This window comes from Myripristis murdjan, chromosome 9 (genome assembly GCF_902150065.1).
Source record: "Myripristis murdjan chromosome 9, fMyrMur1.1, whole genome shotgun sequence".
In the NCBI taxonomy this organism is placed as follows: Eukaryota; Metazoa; Chordata; class Actinopteri; order Holocentriformes; family Holocentridae; genus Myripristis; species Myripristis murdjan.
In genome coordinates this window covers 325,527-344,853 of record NC_043988.1, presented here as the reverse complement: position 1 = coordinate 344,853, position 19,327 = coordinate 325,527, and the positions used below count along the sequence as shown (strand labels likewise).

The 19,327-nt window shown below is 39.6% G+C and overlaps 2 protein-coding genes across 5 annotated transcripts in view; both read right to left on the bottom strand.

The window, feature by feature from the left end:
• Positions 1-462: 462 nt before the first annotated feature.
• Positions 463-17,182, bottom strand: LOC115365689 (leukocyte surface antigen CD53-like). Of its 2 annotated transcripts, none has more exons than XM_030060815.1 (8): positions 17,158-17,182; positions 15,482-15,566; positions 12,101-12,289; positions 8,156-8,230; positions 3,681-3,776; positions 3,362-3,469; positions 2,379-2,462; positions 463-1,168 (listed from the first exon to the last, which is right to left on the bottom strand). In XM_030060815.1, exons 2-8 carry the CDS (start codon positions 15,542-15,544, stop codon positions 1,097-1,099), a joined length of 687 nt encoding a protein of 228 aa, XP_029916675.1. In that variant the 5' UTR covers positions 15,545-15,566; positions 17,158-17,182; the 3' UTR covers positions 463-1,096. The 2 variants fall into 2 exon arrangements, with proteins under 2 accessions (XP_029916675.1, XP_029916674.1); XM_030060814.1 differs by lacking the exon at positions 17,158-17,182 and adding an exon at positions 16,446-17,149.
• A 311-nt stretch (positions 17,183-17,493) lies between these two features.
• Positions 17,494-19,327, bottom strand: part of LOC115365840 (leukocyte surface antigen CD53-like) — a 51,065-nt gene continuing 49,231 nt past the window's right edge. For all 3 annotated transcript variants that reach the window (XM_030061029.1, XM_030061030.1, XM_030061032.1), the window contains 2 exons: positions 18,610-18,693; positions 17,494-18,169 (listed from right to left, as the gene is read on the bottom strand). In XM_030061029.1, the coding sequence (XP_029916889.1) occupies positions 18,101-18,169; positions 18,610-18,693 (153 nt within the window). In that variant the 3' untranslated portion in view covers positions 17,494-18,100. The remainder of the gene's footprint in view (positions 18,170-18,609; positions 18,694-19,327) is intronic.

Below are 19,327 nucleotides of genomic sequence, written 5' to 3'. Positions count from 1 at the left end.
AGGAAACTAGTGTTTCAGATGGAAATGAGGAGTTTGGGAGCAGTCTTCCACTAGCATTATTAAATTATGAAAAACATGATTTGGTAACTCCGAAAAGTGGTTTTGGTATTAATCCTTGAATCCTTGAAGTTACTTTTTAATTCTGAAAAGCCATTAAAAAAAACCACAAATTTTGAGGACTTGAAAGGTATTCATATGCCTTCAATGTTTTTATGCAAAAGTTGTGTCACTTCTGAAGAAAGTCATACAAGCATTAGTCCTCTGTTTGGCATGACTGCCACACAGGTCTACATAAACTGTCAGCAGCTGATGGTTCAGCAGGTCAGAAGCGGAAGTGGTTACTGACAGCTCCACCACACAGATGGAGCTGTAGACTAGTGACAGGAAACACTTGTCACATGATGACACTCCCAATGTGTCTGGCATTTACCAAGACAAAGTCAAATCATGCACACAATACCATCACACTTGAGCAAATATTTTATTGGCGTCTTCTCAGATTTCCAGAAGATGTTAGCATTTGCTTTAGGAGGGATGGTTAAAAATTATAATATACAAGAGCAAATTGTTTTTCATAGACTACATCCTCTTTGTAAAATAGACACATGAAACAGTTAGGAGCAACTTGAACACAAAAACATGAAGAAAAAAAAAGGTGTTTGACTTGGCTAACAGTCCTAAAATGACATTTACATAGTTTGATATCTCAATCCAAATATGAGAGAAATTTAAGACTCAGGCTGAATTCACAAAATCAGAATAAAAACATTTTTTTTTTAAGTCTTAAGTGAAAAAGAAAAAAAAAATGGATAGAACAGAACAGGTTATTTACTTACTTACAATTAAACAGTACTCAAGAAGAAAGTTGGAAAGATTAAAGCCTCTAATCTCATTTAAAAAATGTTGATCTGTAAAAATTTAAGAGGTACATATGTAGGAAAAGTAATGAAATGACTAATAAAGTATTAAACAATTATACTGAGAAGCCTCCTTCCTTACATTTTTGTGTCATTTTTAAAATTTACTTTGAGAATACTTTTGTGAATCTGGCCCCAAGACTGGACAATAGTAAGAATAGTATATAGTATTTAATGGTCTATAACTTGTAGCCAAGTCCAGATCTACTGATGTGGCAAAAGAGAGTCATGGCGAAACACATTCCCAAAACCTGTGAACACAGAAAAAAAATTTCACTGTACCTGCATGTTACTTGATGCTCGTCATCACTCTGGAGAAATAGCACCAATACATGCTTAAAGATGAATAAGTCCCCTCCTAGCCATTTAGTAAGCCACTATATATTTTTTCTCCATGAAAAAAACCTTAAAACGGCTTATCTAAGCCTTGCCCTTGCACGGATCTATGAAAAGTGTGAACAGTCCTTGCCCATCCTGTGACAATCATTAAAATTGTACCGTGTTTGATGATCAAACCACAAAATTAAAATCTTTTTTTCCAGTTAATCTCTAAGTTACACTAATATTGTTCCTGTGAAGTAGTCATTTTGAGTTGGACTTTGTTGATCTTTTTAAAATAAAACACTCATGTGGGAGAGTTCTATTCACAGAATGTGGAAGTCCCGTCCCCAGACACACATCATGAAAACTGTGACATATTTGATCATCTAACCATGAAAAACGTGTTTTAGTGAATCTCTTAGTTATACTGTTAATGTGACGCTGCCATTTTGAGTTGGTCTTGTTTTGATTTGGTTGTTCTTGATTTTTGATGCTAAGCTAGAGCACTACCCACTAATCTGTTACTTTCTCCTACTTAGTATTTAGTAGTACTTCAGTAACAGACAGTTTTATATAAATACTGTTCAGGTGTAAATAAAATGACAGCTGTGCAGTTTAACAGCACAACCTCAAGTGTGATACGTGCAGTGACCTCAAGATGCTATACAATAGTTCTACACACAACACCATTTATCACAGTAAGCAGACAAATGTCCCACCAGTTGATGGGATTGGTTGTCAGATTTGTGATGTACCAAATCTAGCACCTGGAGGGGACTTTAATATTTTCTATAAGAAAATATAATATAAGAACTAAAGACAATAATTATCAACATTTGAGGTGTTTGATATATTAGTAGTAGGAATTAATTTGGGAAAATACATCTCTTATTCATTGCTTAATATTTAAAAACTACAAACATGATGAAATACTTTTAAAGGTTTGCATCTTGTAGGTAAAGGGCTCAAAACAGTAACACTTTAGTCAAAGGTAGGTTTTTACTTTTAATACCAGCAATAAACCAAGAAAGAAAAATGCATTTTAAGGCGTTTGTGCCATTTGTGGTTATCATTCATGTGTTTCAGTATCAATGATTATTATCTCAGTGTCATTTCTAATAAACTTTCCCAGCAGCTTACCTCAATAATGCAGATGACAATGACAGCAATCCCAGTACTAAGAAAGTTGTCTTCAAAAACATTCTTCATCTTGGTTAAGCAGCCCTTTGCATGAAGAACATACAGTATGTGTGATAACAGCGTGATTTGTAGTGAAATACAGCTTAAAGGTTTAGTATTTCTATAAAATGTATCTACTATATATAAAAACTTCTCAACCTATGACTTTGGAACTTTCATGTTTTTTCTTGGATCTGTAATTCCCTTTTTTGTGTCTTTTCAGTTGTGGGGGCTATCACTGATAGCAAATGGGTGAGGAAAGATGCATCACTTCCTATGTTTCAGTCTTTTTCTCAAGAAAGAGCTACAGTACCAGACACAGTGCAACAGCAGATGAATGGATAAAGACTTAGTCACTACTCACTACTAATCATTCAGTGTAACACTTAATGATTGCACACTTATCAAAAAATGGAGGGATGAGTTGGAATTCCAGTAAAGCAAACATTGCCTATTCATACTGTGGGCATAATTCTGTTACTTTCTATTACTTAAATTCAATAGCAGGCAGTTTTAGATAAATACTGTACTGTGCTTATATTCAGTTTAACAGCACAACCTGGAGTGTTACACTGCTTCTTTACAACAATTCAACAAACAATGCAATTTATCACAGTAAATAAGCCTCAGCAACAACAATTTATTTAGTTAATCACTCAAGTTTCAACTGAACTGAACATAAATGATTTCCAATCAAATCACCCATCCTGAGCTAATTGTTGTGTAATAAAATGTTTTTTAAAAACATTTTATCAAAAAAATTGTATTAAGAACAAGTCCAGTTTTACCTGCATTTTAAATGTTTTATCATCACAGTTTGGGTTAGGGTTGGGGTTAATGTTAGAAATAGGTTGATGGTGAATTGACCCAAAGTTGATAATAAGTCGAATATTAACATTGAACAGTTCAAAGTGGGACAGACAGGTCATTTGCTGTCCATTTACCTGTTCCTTGTAGGCAGGGTTCTGGCTGGCACATGATTCTGTCTTACAGCAGGATTGAGGCACTCTGTATCCCCAGTCTGTGTGATTATAGATTCCACAGCAATCAAACTGCAACATAAAATGCAGGCACTTTGATATTTCAAAACAGCACATTAAGATCACATTCCTGTCAGTATCTAAGGCTTTTGTCATTTTGCACAGAATGGGACATCTTGTGTGTCTGTATCACACTGTGCTTCTATGTGACGCTGGTGTCTCTGCACCAGTGTCACCCAGAGAATACTCATGCCTGTGTTGTGCTTGGCAGTGATCTACTCACCCAGTTCTGAACCAGATCCCAGTCACTGGACACAACTGTGGAGTTTTTAGCTTCCTCCAAGCCTTTGGTCAGATCTTTGTGTACCAGCTTCCCAATCTAAGCAATGAGAATCCAGTATCAATGACTTGCACCAGAGGACATTTTAGAATGAAATCTTCTATTGATCAAAATCAAAATCAGACATACTTTATTGGTCCCCAAGGGAATCAATAAAGCAGTTTTTCAGCTTTGTATTGCTGCTCAAAATCGTGTTGTTTTCTGGTCTGTATTTGTTACATCTGCTCCTGCGGTCTCCCCTGACAATCCCTCCACATCTTTGTCTTGACTGCTGCCACTCCCAGTGGCTCTCTCCCTCACTTTCTCCTGTCTGTGACTGTCTGAGGTGTGCCACAGTCAGAGAGAGCCCCCACCAGCTGCCCCCAGTGCAACACACACACACACACACACACACACATACATACATATAAAATTCTCCTCTTTCTGGTTTAAACTCACAATGGTTTCACAAAGTGTTCAAGTATAACATTAATACAGTTTAAATCAAAACCTGTGCTAGTTCCCTTGATTTCTTTAAAATATGGGAGAAAGACAATTAGGAAATAAGTAAATAATAAAACTATTTTTTTAAAAGACCACAACATAGCATCCTGGTAATTCACCTGGTAGAGCGCATATCATGTATCAAGGTTCAGTCTTTACTGCAGTGACCTGGGTTTGAATCTGTCCCTGCCTTTTCTGTCTGTCTCTATTGTCACTATCAAATAAAACAGAGATGCCAGCTAATAAAAATAAGTCTTTAAAATTAGCAAAAAATATTTGGGGGAAAAATACAGGACAACAGTATAAATATAAAATTATTAAATATAACTTCTAATTAGTAATTAGTAATTATATTTAAAGGTAAGATCAGTAAGGCTGGATTGACATTAGATTTCTTATGTTTGCAAATGTTTAAACTGTGTTTAAAGGCGTCTGAACACAGCCAGAATACAACATTCCTCTATCAGGCAAAATCACTTTAAGTGGGGATCCACAGCCTATTGCAAGTCAACATGGGGTCAAAGAACATAAGACAGTTTGAAAATGCCTATTCTTGTAGGTATCTACAGTACTTACCACATTACCTGAATATTGCATCAAATCTTAATCTGGGCCCGTATTCACAACACATCTTATCTTGCCACTAAGAGTACTCTTAAATGTCACTAAAACTTCCTGACTAAGAGTTTCCTCTTAAAAGCTATTCACAAAGCTGCTGAGACCAACTTTTACTAAGGAACTTAGAAACCTCTTAAGCTAAGAGAAAGGGGCGAGGTCGACCCCGTTGCTATGGATGATGTCATATTTCAGGAACAAGTTGACTTACTATGCCTGCAGTGATTGGTTGATAGGGAATGTGTCTTTGTGAGTGATCTCATCTTAGAAATACTGCAGAATGAGGTATTATGATGCTCTTGGCTTAAAATAAAAAATAAAAATAAAAAAATAAAAAATGTAGCCTTCTCTGATTAAACATGAAACAAAGAACATAAAGACCAATCAAGCACATGTTTAGCTAATTGTCAGCAGCCTCTTACGCGTCTGTATCTAGCTCTACTACAATCATAATACCCTCGCAATTGAGGCAATATCTTTTTAAAAGCTCAGTATCATTTAATGCTTCAAAAGTATTGACATGATTACGATACAGATTAGCGGCTGCAGCTAGGCCTGTTGCGATATGTGATAAGTCGGTTAATTGCACAGTAAATTTAAATGAAGACGGTAACTTTTCTGACCGCGATTAATTGCCACATTCAAGCGTGTTTGTTTTCCTCGTCTCTCTCTACCAAAGAGACCAGACGACAAGAGCGTTCACTGTCGTGCGCTGTCTGTCAGCGAGGTGAGTTGGTTCATTAGTGTAATGAATAGAGGGAACGCTCTTGTCAGAGTGTCTTTGTCTCTGTCGGGGGGCGGGGCCATGGGCTACACACACACACACACGCACAGTGCGGGCCTTGTGAGGTAGAGACGAGGCGGAGAAAAGAGCGAACAAGAACAATATGGAACTTCTTCCCAAACCAAATGCAGCAGCCCCTGTGTGGGAATTTTTTGGATTCAAAGCAAATGAGAGAGGAGCCGGTGTGCCGCGTTTGTTTTAAAACCATCCAAACTAAAATAGGAAATACGAGCAACTTAAGTGCACAGCTAAAGCACAACCAGCCCGCACAGTTTTCCCAGTTAAGAAAAAAAAACAAGCCAAGACGCAAAGGGAAGTGTTGAAGTTTTGACTGTTAAGGAATGTTAGTCTCTATATCTCTCTGCTACTTTTTAATATTTATCTAAGTATTGTTTACAAAGACATGATCATTCATTTCATTTGTTGTTTTGGTTGTGTGTAGTTTTTGAGTGTTTTTTTCTTAATAGAGAAAAAGTCTATTTTTTATATTGTTTTTGTTTTTTATACAAGTACAATTTTTGCTAAGAGACTTAGAGTCCATTTCATCATTTTTGGTTGTTTTTTTTTTATTACAGTGCACTTTTTGTTATCAGGGCCAGTTGGTCAATTTTTTTGTATTCATAAGGTCTTTATTTATTTATTTTGGTATTTTTACATGTTATTTATTTTGTATATTAAAATGTTCTTGTTTACATTTTTAAATATTCTTGTTGAATAAATGTTTATTTCTCTTCAAAAGGGTATACCTGCATCATAATCTACTTTTAGCCTTATCTTTTGTGAATATGGGCCCTGGGCTGGAACGAATTTATTATCATAATGTAAGTTTAAAGAATGGTCTGAAAATGTAAAAAGGCAATTCCGGGTAATTTTAGGCAATTCTGAGCAACAAGTGGAGAATAGGAAGATGAAAAGAAAGGTGGCATTCTAATGTGCATTTTACATTAGTTGAGGCTTGAACTCACAACTTCTGGCATGAAGGACAGTGTTGTATCTCACTGAGCTAATTGGCAAGTGTCAATTCATCATCTACCATGACTCCAAAATTTTGTCAATTTTTTTCATGAACATTGAAGATTTATTTACCAAGAATTTGCAAGTGTATGTTTACAGTACTGTTTACAGTCAAACATTTTGATGCACTGTAGGCTCAATATTTGATAAATCAAAAATCTGTGTGGATCATTTGTGTAGGACAGTCTGAAGATGCTGTGTAGCAAGTTTTGTGACATTTGAGCAAAAATTTGTTATTGTGACAGGCCTAGCTGCAGCCATGCTGGAATCCTTTCTGAGTCGGTCTTAGTGAGACTTAGGAGTAGGGTTGGGTATCGGTTGGGTTTTATCCGATACCGGTGCCTACTCGTTTTTTTTTTTTTGAACGGTTCCGGTGTTTAAACAGTTCTCGAACCGGTACTTAAAAAAATGAAAACGCACACACAAGGGAGTACTTTTTACTACAGATCTTTTGTAGCACAGAGGAGATATGTTGCTCAAACATTTGGTATGTAGTGTTAGTGTATGTTTATGAGTTGTAGAACATAATAAATTATCTTGAAGGAGTAGATGTTTACCAGTAAGCTTTACTCCAGTAATTTAACAATATGTTAAATTATTATTTCTTTTAAAAATGTAAATTACTTATCAAACAGACCTTACAATTCAACTACCAATGAATGAGCAGTAGTATGCCTGTGATGACATAGATTGAATATGAAAAATAAGTCAAAGTGATACCGCTTCTCTGAATAGACAAGCTAAGCCAGTGTGCTGCTGTTAGCCAGTGAAAATAGAGCGTGAAGTGAAGTGAAGAGTGGCAACTCTTCACTTTGTTACACAATCTGTCAGTGCGCTGCTGTAGCCTGGAAATTTGCTTTGCCTTTTGGACTCGTACGGTGCCGGTGCAGTTTTTTTAATTATTATTATTATTATTATTATTATTATTATTATTTAGCTAATTCCGAGATTCCATGTTCGCGGAAATTATAGGCCCCTACTTAGCATCCCTGTCACTATCGGCTCTGATCAACAAGTGTCCTGAGCAGCGGCACTGACAACAACCACAAGTTGACGCCGGAACACCAGTGGCCGGCACCGAAATGAGGCACCGAAATTTTCGTTCTTATTCGGTCTCGTTACTACCGTTTATGTTGGTACCCAACCCTACTTAGGAGTCTTCTTGAATACTCTTACATTGTCACAGAGTTAGGAGCTACTTTTAGTGCTAAGATGCTTTGTGAATTTGTCTTAGCAGAGAAATTTAAGAGTCCTAAAATTAGGACTGACACACCCATTATTTTTAAGAGTTTAAGCTAGAGTTTAATTTTTGTGAATATGGGCCCTGGGCTGGAGGGAAAATTAAGCCCCACTGTCATCAACTAACTATACTGACTCTACAGTTTCAAATGAAGACTGATGGGCTGAATGATGGACCATAAGCTCTATATGTTTCCTTTTGGATGCACACACACATACACATGCATGCACACACACACACACACACACACACACACACACACACACACTTGGTGACTCCTACCTCTTCCTCATGCACCAGAAGAAAGCAAGCTGCAGCCAGCTCCACCAGCATCAAAGTAAACAACAGGAGGAAAAACTGTCAACAGAACAATACAACAAAATGAAATAATCTCTGTGTTGGGGTTCACCCCAGTGAACGAGAGGGTCGCCTCTCTGCGCCTTCGGGTTGGTGAGAGGGCTCTCGCTGTTGTCTGTGCCTACGGGCTGAATAGCAGTGCAGAGTACCCGGCCTTCTTGGAGTCCCTGGCAGGGGTACTGGATAGTGCTCTGACTGGGGACTCCATTGTTCTACTGGGGGACTTCAACGCTCACGTGGGCGACGACAGTGATACCTGCAGTGGGGTGATTGGGAGGAACGGCCTCCCTGATCTGAACCCGAGTGGTGTTCTGTTATTGGACTTATGCGCTAGTCACAGTTTGTCCATAACAAACACCATGTTCGAGCATAGGGGTGTCCATAAGTGCACGTGGTACCAGGACACCCTAGGCCGGAGGTCGATGATCGACTTTGTTGTCATTTCATCTGATCTCTGGCCGTATGTCTTGGACACTCGGGTGAAGACAGGGGCTGAGCTGTCAACTGATCACCACCTGGTGGTGAGTTGGATCCGCTGGCGGAGGGGGAAGCTGGACAGACCTGGCAGGCCCAAACGTACTGTGAGGGTCTGTTGGGAACGCCTGGCTGAACCCTCTGTTAGAGAGGTCTTCAACTCCCACCTCTGGCAGAGCTTCTCCCAGCTCCAGAGGGAGGCGGGGGACATTGAGTCCGAATGGACCATGTTCTCGTCCTCCATTATCGATGCGGCTGTTCAGAGCTGTGGCCACAAGGTCTCTGGTACTTGTCGTGCTGGTAATCCCAGAACCCGGTGTTGGACACCGAAAGTAAGGGATGCCGTCAAGCTGAAGAAGGGGTCCTACCGGTCCATGTTGGCCTGTGGGACTCCTGAGGCAGCTGACGGGTACCGGCAGGCCAGGCGTGCCGCAGCTCGGGCAGTGGCAGAGGCAAAAACTCGGAGCTGGGAGGAGTTCGGGGAGGCCATGGAGGAGGATTATCGGTCGGCCTCGAAGAAATTCTGGCAAACTGTCCGGCGCCTCAGGACGACACTGTTTACAGTGCAGGTGGGGGCCTGCTGACGTCGACTGGGGATATTGTCGGGCGGTGGAAGGAATACTTCGAGGGTCTCCTCAATCCCATCGTCACGTCTTCCGTGACGATGGGAGGCAGAGGCCGAGGACCCAGAGGTGGACTCGTCCATCTCCCAAGCTGAGGTCACTGAGGTGGTTTGTAAGCTCCTCGGTGGCAGAGCGGCGGGGGTGGATGAGATCCGCCCTGAGTATCTCAAGTCTCTGGATGTTGTGGGGCTGTCTTGGCTGACACGCCTCTGCAACATCGCGTGGCGGTTGGGGACAGTACCTCTGGAGTGGCAGAAGGGGGACTGGAGGGTGTGTTCCAACTACAGGGGGATCACACTTCTCAGCCTACCTGGGAAGGTCTATACCAGGGTGCTGGAGAGGAGGATTCGGCCGATAGTTGAACCTCAGATTCAGGAGGAACAATGCGGTTTTCGTTCCGGCCGCGGAACACTGGACCAGCTCTATACCTCCGGAGGGTGCTCGAGGGTTCGTGGGAGTTTGCCCAACCAATCCACATGTGTTTTGTGGATCTGGAGAAGGCATTCGACCGTGTCCCTCGTGGTGCCCTGTGGGGGGTGCTCCGGGAGTATGGGGTCCAAGGCCCTTTACTAAGGGCTGTTCGGTCCCTGTACGACTGGAGCAGGAGCTTGGTTCACATTGCCGGCAATAAGTCAGACCTGTTCCCGGTGCATGTTGGACTCCGGCAGGGCTGCCGTTTATCACCGGTTCTGTTCATAATCTTTATGGACAGAATTTCTAGGCGCAGCCGGGGGCCGGAGGGAGTCCTGTTTGGGAGCCACAGGATTTCATCACTGCTTTTTGCAGATGATGTTGTCCTGTTGGCCCCATCGATGCAGGACCTTCAGCAGGCACTGGGGCGGTTTGCAGCCGAGTGTGAAGCGGCGGGGATGAGAATCAGCACCTCCAAGTCTGAGGCCATGGTTCTCGACCAGAAAAAGGTGGCATGCCCTCTCCGGGTTGGTGGAGAAGTCCTGCCTCAAGTGGAGGAGTTCAAGTATCTCGGGGTCTTGTTCACGAGTGAGGGAAGGATTGAGCGTGAGATTGACAGGCTGATCGGTGCAGCCTCTGCAGTGATGCGGTCGGTGTACCGGTCTGTCGTGGTGAAGAAGGAGCTGAGCCGAAAGGCGAAGCTCGCAATTTACCAGTCGATCTACGTTTCTACCCTCACCTATGGTCATGAGCTTTGGGTAATGACCGAAAGGACAAGATCGCGGATACAAGCGGCCGAAATGAGTTTCCTTCGCAGGGTGGCCGGGCATTCCCTTAGAGATAGGGTGAGGAGCTCGGTCACTCGGGAGGAGCTCGGAGTAGAGCCACTGCTCCTCCGCATCGAGAGGAACCAGTTGAGGTGGCTCGGGCATCTGTTTCAGATGCCCCCTAAGCCCCACCGGGAGAAGGCCCCGGGGAAGACCCAGGACACGCTGGAGGGACTATGTCTCTCGGCTGGCCTGGGAATGCCTTGGGGTTCCTCCTGAGGAGCTGGTGGAAGTGTCTGGGGAGAGGGAAGTCTGGGCATCCCTGCTTCGACTGCTGCCCCCGGGACCCGGCCCCGGATAAGCGGCAGAAGATGGATGGATGGATGGAAATAATCTATTTTATGGACATGAATGATGATTCAAAGATCTCACAATACTCAGTGATGTTAATATGTTCTGACTTACATTATATGGACAAAATTATTAGGCCACACCTCTTAATCGTTGAATTCAGGTGTTTCATTCGGTACATTGCCACAGGTGTATAAAATAAAGCACCTAGCCATGCAGTCTGCCTTAACAAACATTTGTGAAAAAATGGGTCATTCCAGAGAGCTCACTGAATTTGAGTGTGGTATTGTAATAGTAATGTAACAGGATGCAACCGTTGCAGCAAGTCAGTCCATGAAATTGTATTATTGCAAAGTGGAGGCGTTTAGGAACCACAGCAACTCAGCCACCAAGTGGCAGACCACGTACAGTTAGGGAGCAGGGTTGCCAAGTACTGAGGCGCAGAGTGCGTAAAAGATCCATGCCAGCGCTGCCTCAAGGAATTTGGTGAAAACACAAGGAGCGAGAGATTGGCCGAATGGCAGAGCTTGGTATTGGTATGCCATGACCTCGTAGGCAAAACATAGAAACTGTCTATGCCTTGGTAATATTGACACATGAAAATATGCATCCTTTGGGTCCACTGTAGTGAACCAGTCTGCTGGTCGAACAGACCAAATTGGCCTAATTTCAGCATTTCTCAGGCATTTCTTTAGTACCCTCAGATCCAAAATTGGACTGAGACCTCCATCTTTTTTTGGGGACCACAAAGTAACAGCAGTAAAAATCTGCCCTGAGCTATGTTCATAGATTGAATTTCCTCTCTTAATACTGGGGCAAAAGACGAATGCACTTTTTACACTTCAGTGCCTCTGAATAGTGGGGGCAACTTGCTGAATTGGAGTCTGTAGCCCTGGACTACAATTCCCATGATCCACTGCAACACTCCGACTGTCTGCTAAGAGGTTACTCTTGCAGCTAACCTGTCGAGCATTCATGGTATCGCGGCACCCTCTGTCAGTGGTCCAGCAACATGACTGGACATGTCTGAGAGTTTTCTGACACTTTTCTAAAGTTATCTGGCTCATTTGCTGCTGTGTAAGATATCCTGAGGTCAAATAATGTGGTCTATTTTCAGAGGAAATGCTAAATAACTAGAATGCAATTTCTAAATAAGCACAAAGAAAGAAAGGGTCTCCCACAATTAATCATCAGTCATAGTTTTGTGGTTATCAGGGCATCCCTGAGTGACATGAGTGACATACCGTGAGCAGGAGGCAGCGGTTCTCCTTCAGAGCACCCAGGAAACCAATGAAAGAAACACAGGTGATGATGATGCCGCTGATCAGCAACATGTTGGCCACACTGAGGTTGGCCAAGCTGGGAGTGAGGGCAGTCATCCGTAGGTTCATCATCATGTAAACGCCGAATCCCAGCAATGCCGTGCCGCACACCTGGTGGCACACAGAGGGACACCTGGTTATAGTCCTGGTTATATGTCTGACACTGAGTTAGGGGCCAGATGTATAAACAACAGTGATGGGAATAACGGCGTTATGAATAAACGCCGTTACTAACGGCGTTACTTTTATCAGTAACGAGTAATCAAAAAAATTACTGCTTCCCCCGTTACAAAGCAGTTACTATTACTGACAATAAAATGCGCCGTTACTAGGCTATAACTGAGCTCACTGATGTGGGCTTCAACCGAGCAGGCTCTCTGTCAGCAATCAGAGTTGCTTAAGCCCTGGATCTTTCTTCAAAAGCCCCAAATCTTTTTTTTTTTTTTAGCTCTATTATTATTATTATTTTATTATCCTATACGAAAAATGCACGTCTTGTAGAGAAAAAGTGGTGTGTCAATGTTCAAACCGATCGGACTTTGCAGTTTTTCGTAATTTATCAACATGAATGGAGAATGGGCCCAAACTACAGCAGGCACACAATCCCCGATGGCAGAGTGGTTAGTGTCTCCGTCTGCCATGCAGGAGACCAGGGGTTCAATTCCCCACCCAAACAAGAGGGCATCACCACCTCATTATCTCACTTTGTAGTTAACCATGACAATAAAGTGATTCTTATTATTCTGCCTGTCATTGGCTAGATGGCACACACAGTAGCATTTCGGGTTTCTGTAATTTTCATTTCTGTACTCTGTGAATTTGTATTGTAACCCAGGTGCTAAATTATTAAATTAAATTAAATTAAATTAAATTAAATTAAATTAAATTATTATTATGCTAATAATACCTTGTTCTAACTTTATGGAGAGATATATATACCAATCAATTCAGATTCAGATTTAAACAAGGATTTGTGTTGTATATCGCCATTACCTTCCTCATTCTCCATTCATGTTGATAGGCACCTGCACTTATTAATCTGAAACAGATGCCCAAAAGGCATTGGCAAAGGCGTTCCAATTCATCTATTGTATTTTATTGTTCCACTATAGTACTATAGGCCAGTATGACTGGGGCAGCCAAGTAATTTGACATATTTTAACAATTTTTTAAAAAGTAATGTAATAGTTACTTTTCCTGGTAATTAATTGCTTTGACAATGATGTAACTCAGTTACTAACTCAGTTCCTTTTTAGTAGAAGTAACTAGTAACTATAATTAATTACTTTTTCAAAGTAGCTTGCCCAACACTGATAAACAATGCATGTGCACAAAAAACATGCATATGCCCGTTCCCGCACATAAACTGGTATTTATAAAAACAGAATGTATGGTAAGAATGTGCACACCTCCAGCATTTTTAGACCATCTGTACACATGTTTATCCAGAGATATCTGAGAGTGATGTGATGAAGTGAAGTGAAATATCAGGTGAGAGACAGAATCTTTTAGTAAATCATTGTTTAGGTTGACAACCAGCTGCATTTACTTTTATTTGACATTTACACAGAGATTCATAAAAATACCAATCAAAGGCACATTTATTAAGGTAATATTGATTAATTATTTTTGTGAGATTAATTTTATCATTTTTTTTAAGTTACATTAAGAATCAACATTTTAGTTATTTTAACCTTTGTGACACACCTTGTAATATTTGTTTAGATATGAGCACTAAAAACTAATCAATGATACATTTCTGAGATATTTCTCGATGGTTTAGGTCCATGTGATGAATTAATTATATGGATGGTTGGAAAAGTTGCATAATGGTAATGAGGAATGACAGCTGTTCTGGCTGTTGGAGAACCACAAGGTGTAACACAATTGGTGAAGTTACACTTTTTATATCTCATTTTTCGTTGACGGGTGTAAAAACTGATGGAGCAGGCGGAGAACAGATATATAACAGCTGATTAAGGGTGTGTCTTCGTACAATTATGGTTTGTGCCCATACGCCCAGTTCCTCAATGATAAAGATTTATAAAACAGAAGCATGCATATATACAGCTTTACAAATCTGGTGAAGAGAATGTGTTTGCATATTTCTGGCTTTATTTTAGTCATTAATCTACACAAATTTACATACATCTGGCCCCGTGTTCTCATCACTCGGCTGCTGCCATCAACTCCCAGGACACACTGCTACCGTTCTCTAGAACTCCCTGCCCCCAACCCTCACCTCAAGCAGGCTCTGCCAGCTGCAGCACCTTCCATTTGTGCTTGTTTTTCGCACTTCTATGGTTCAGTAATTATTTCTGACCAATTCAACCCTCCATGGTTTGGTGACATGAATATTCATGACTATGCAATTTCCTGTAAGTAGTAGACCTGGCTCAAACCTGGTGAGTGCTCCCCTCTGCCCAGCCAGCTATAATTCTCTGAATGTAACTAGGTGAACAGGTCATGTTGGTGGTATTGCAGCTGTTTCTAAGAGTCATTTTACTTGTATAACATTCTGTTTTGGTTCTTTCAGCAGTTTAGAAATTCTGACTTTTTAAAATTAAGTGTGATGATCCAATCTGCCACAAATTTCACATGCTGGAAAAGGGTCCGGGCCTGAACACATCTCCATGCCCATACTGTGTCACAGTCATGGCGCCACCTACTGACAATATGGGTCTTACGATTGGGTGTGGCAAAATGGCTCAATAGCCAACATGTGGGGTGCGAGGACCTGCTCATCTCTGCTTGTAGCTTTAATTGTTTGTATTTGTTTGTTTTTTCTTTATTTGTTATTTTTGCTTATTAATTTGTTTATTAATTAATTAATATATTAATTTATATTTGTTTCACCCATTTGTTCATCAGTTTCACTATTTCTTGATTTATTACTTAATTGATTTAAAAAATAAATCTTCCACTGACACTATTTCACATTGCCACTGGGAGCTGAGCAGTCCACCCAGTCTGCTCACTCAAAAGGTTGCTACCTTTTCATTTTTATTGTCAGTTTACTTATAAATCAAGTCATTTTTCTTTTTCAAATTCATTTAGTTTATATATTTTTTTAAATTAGAAAATCATTTTGTTTCATTTCTGTAGTTCATGCATTTATCCATCAATTCACACACTTCTTTACTGATTCATCACTGATTATTGACTTGTCACTTGTTTTATGTATTGATCAAGTGACTGATCAAGTGTGACAAACTGGCTCCCATTCTGCATAGCAGAACAGCAGAAAAATGCTATAAGAGGTAATGAAAATAATGTGATGCTGGGGATTTGTGGAGTACTTACAAAACACAGAAGGTTGACCACACACATTGTGTACTTCAAACACTTGAGGCAACCTTGAGCCATTGTTCAAAACCTCTGTTTAGTCCTGCAAACATATAACAACAAAATCATGTTATCATCTTATCATTCAGAGTAGAGCAAAGGAACAAAAAACCTCGGCGTCCCAGGTAGTGTCTGAATGCCATGTGTACTTCCCCTGATCAGCAGATTGTTCATTAAAATACTCTTCTGGCCACTAAAGTGTCATAGTCACACTACAAGGAAGTCATCCTCATCTATCATTTCCGGTATTGCCTCTGAGTTTCTGAGAAACACCAAAATACATTTCAAAGCAATGATATGACTTGGCTGGATAAAATAGTTTTCATGTTGTTGAAGACATTAAGGGACAGTCACAAATGAATGTCTACTTTGGAAATACCCCACAAATGTCCCCAAAACATACATAATAGTAATAAATAACAGTATTTGGTAGTAGTTGGTCTTCAACTTATTTGACTTATTTGACGAAGATGAAGATGAATCATTCATTATATCAATGTATCTATGCAAATTAACAGCTGAGGATGATGAATACATTCATCATCCTCAGCTGTAATGTAATATTCTTCACCAACATTTTGGTTGCCCTTCAAGTACTTCTTGTATCTCATGCTATTGTATTTTTCAATAAATTTAATATTTTTATGCAGTTGATAGGTCTATTTGACTTATATAATAAAACTGACGTTCATCTTTTCGGCGCTTTAATCAGGTCATTTTAGTTTATTCCTCACAACAAATTTCTTCTCACTACATCACCAACCATAAAACCTCTCAAGCACAGAGATTCTCTGGTGATCTGACAACTATTTTGTGTCATATACAGGAAACTGTCATTGATAAGGTATAATAAGTTACAGTACTACAAAAGTTTGAAGATCTTCCAGGAGGCTCTGATATTAGTCAGAAGTTTAGGGCTTACCTGGTGGGGTGAATTGTCGATGTACCTCTGTTTTCAAAGAAAAAGAAGAGGAAAAAACAAAACAAAAAACAAGACAACACTTCTCTCAGAAAACTTCGGTGTTGGCTGCACTTCCCCTTATCATAGGCTAGCACCACTGGGTGTCAAGTGCTGGGGGATTCAGCAAACTTTTCACTTCCTTTTTTCTGAACACAGCATGGAAATTCTGAAGCTGAAAATATGCACTGGGGGAACGTAAATAGCACGAAAAAACAAAGAACGCGATGCATGTCTCTGAGGCACTGCTTTTATTTTTAGCTAGATATAACCTTACCACTGAAACACCGGAACAGTGGTTAATACACAGTCAGAGCACACAGGTCAAAAGTCACTGCATTATGAATATGAAGAAATAATTAACATTTGAATTGTTAAATTAACTTTCGAATGTGCAGAATGTGTGAATGATAGCAAATGTGCCCTGAAAATCTTTACTTGAGTTCCGCTTTGTGCTCTCCGCTGTGCCCTGCTCTAAGTTTCTTTATTCGCACAAAGCTACTACACGCTAATAGGCAACAATGAGACCACTGAGCCACAGAGATGCACAGCATCACAGTTCTATAAAATGTATGAAAAGTCGAGGAAATAGTTGTCGCTCCGGGAAATTTAAAAGTGCCTTCTGGCGATACTTCGGTTTCTGGTCAGTCTAATATTACCAAAGCCACTTCCGTACCTTATATTGGGTTGTCCTACTGGCTTTCTTGGGGCCCCCTGTGGACATCGCGTGAACAACAGGAGGATTTCTATCTATCTATCTATCTATCTATCTATCTATCTATCTATCTATCTACCTATCTATCTAGTGTTTCCTCTCATTTTGAATGAAAACTTACAAATGTATTTTTTTTTATCCTTGAACTTGTCACCATTATTTGGCTTCATAACAAAGCTATGTGCCAAATTTGGTGCGTTTTTGTGCATGGGAAGGTAGATTTAGTGAGAGAGAAAGAAAGAAAGAAAGAAAGAAAGAAAGAAAGAAAGAAAGAAAGAAAAGAAAAAGACAGCGATACAAGAATCTGGAACACTTTATTTCAACGTTGATAGTGACAGTTGGGATACACATTTTATATGGCACAGATTTAAAAAAAAAAAAAAAAAAAACATTCAATGGGGAAATATTGACAAAACAGAAAGAGGCAAAAATTTCTGAGGATTTTATTTGTGTGTGGAAATGTGTGCTTCAGGCAGAAAAATAACAAATAACACACATCACATATGCCAGCACTCAAAACAATAAATATACATGACCCGTACCAGAAGCTTAGTATATAACACAATGGCTATAATAGAAATATTGATAAACTGTACCTATCCACATCCAATAAGTGTGAGTCAGTGCAAACTATTCCTTTAATATTTTCTTGAAAGTATAACTGCCTTGTATTTATTTTGGTGGCTATTGTCCACACTAGTAATTACCAACTGGTAATCAGACATTTTTATTTGACATATTTTACACATTTGATAGGAAAGGGACAAATTATCTTTTTGAAAAAAGGTTTTGTTTGACCATTTCATTAAAAACCTAGTGATAAACACTTGTGAAAAATAACCTATAGTCACATGGAAAATGTGTTGTTGTGAAAGAATCCATTGCAGATGCCAAAGGGTCTTTTTTACAGGTAACCCAGTCTCTGTCGGCTGAAGTGGCAAAACAGAGGGATGATGACACACATGCAAGCGAACTGAAAAAAAAAAGAAAAGAAGAGCACATATGTATTGTACAGCAGGCCTGATGTTGAAGAACCTTTAAATGAATAGAATAGAATAGAATAGAATAGAGCTGTGTTTCAAATCTCCCATTAACCATATCTGCTGCTGTCTGGGGGGGCCAGTGGAGACATGAAATGAAGTTATGCAAATAATCTCTAATTATATAACAAGGCTAGAAGAGTTTTTGGAGATTCATTCAGCAACATTTTTAAGCAGTGTTAGGTAAGCTTCTCAAGATAAATAATCAAGTCATTCATTTCTTTCTACAAATTTTAATCACATTACTAATCATGGGTATGTGGTTTCTCTTCTCTACTTTGTCCTATTTCCATGAATTTCAAAGATTAAGTCCAAGTATCCTATCTCATATTTTTTAAGTCTCTGACCTGCTATCAATGAAAAATAGCAATACCTGTATAATGAACATGGTAACAACACCTGCACCAGTGCTGAGAAAGTTTCCTGCAAACCAGTTCCTCAGCTTGATGTGACATCCCTGAAAGAGAAAGTTTATTTATTTATGTTCTTTCATCCTGTAAATAGACAGTTTCATTGCCAGTGGCTCAAATATCCATTTAGGGAGACAAGATTGAAAACTTTGTATGATATATCTTTCCATGATTCTACTGGACCATAATATTTGTAATCCAAGGAAGAAAAATGTTTAGCATGTTGCAGAAATATGTCACGACTCATAAATGTGTATTTTTTATTTGTGTTGTCACAATTCTCAATTTTATTTATTTATATAGCTCAGCATCACAAATTACAAATTGTTGTGTTAATTCAAACCCACAAAAATGTAGAGTGGTTTGCAAATATGTATAGGTTACTCTCAAAATGTATTTAATTTAAATGTATTTTAATTTCACAGAAGTGGCCTTTACACATTTGTCAACAAGTCTATGGACCTCACAACACCTATGATGTCCCTTCCTGTATTTTCAGATTTTTGTCCAACTCGTATACACAAACATGTACACATTATTCTGAATACATGTATTTTAATTTCACAAATAATGTAGGTTTTCCAAATGTACAAAGTTTCAGAGCAAAAAAAATGTATGTAAAATCAAATGATGTTTACAAATTTAAAAATTTTAAATCTGCATGGAAGAGGTCTTCTCAAG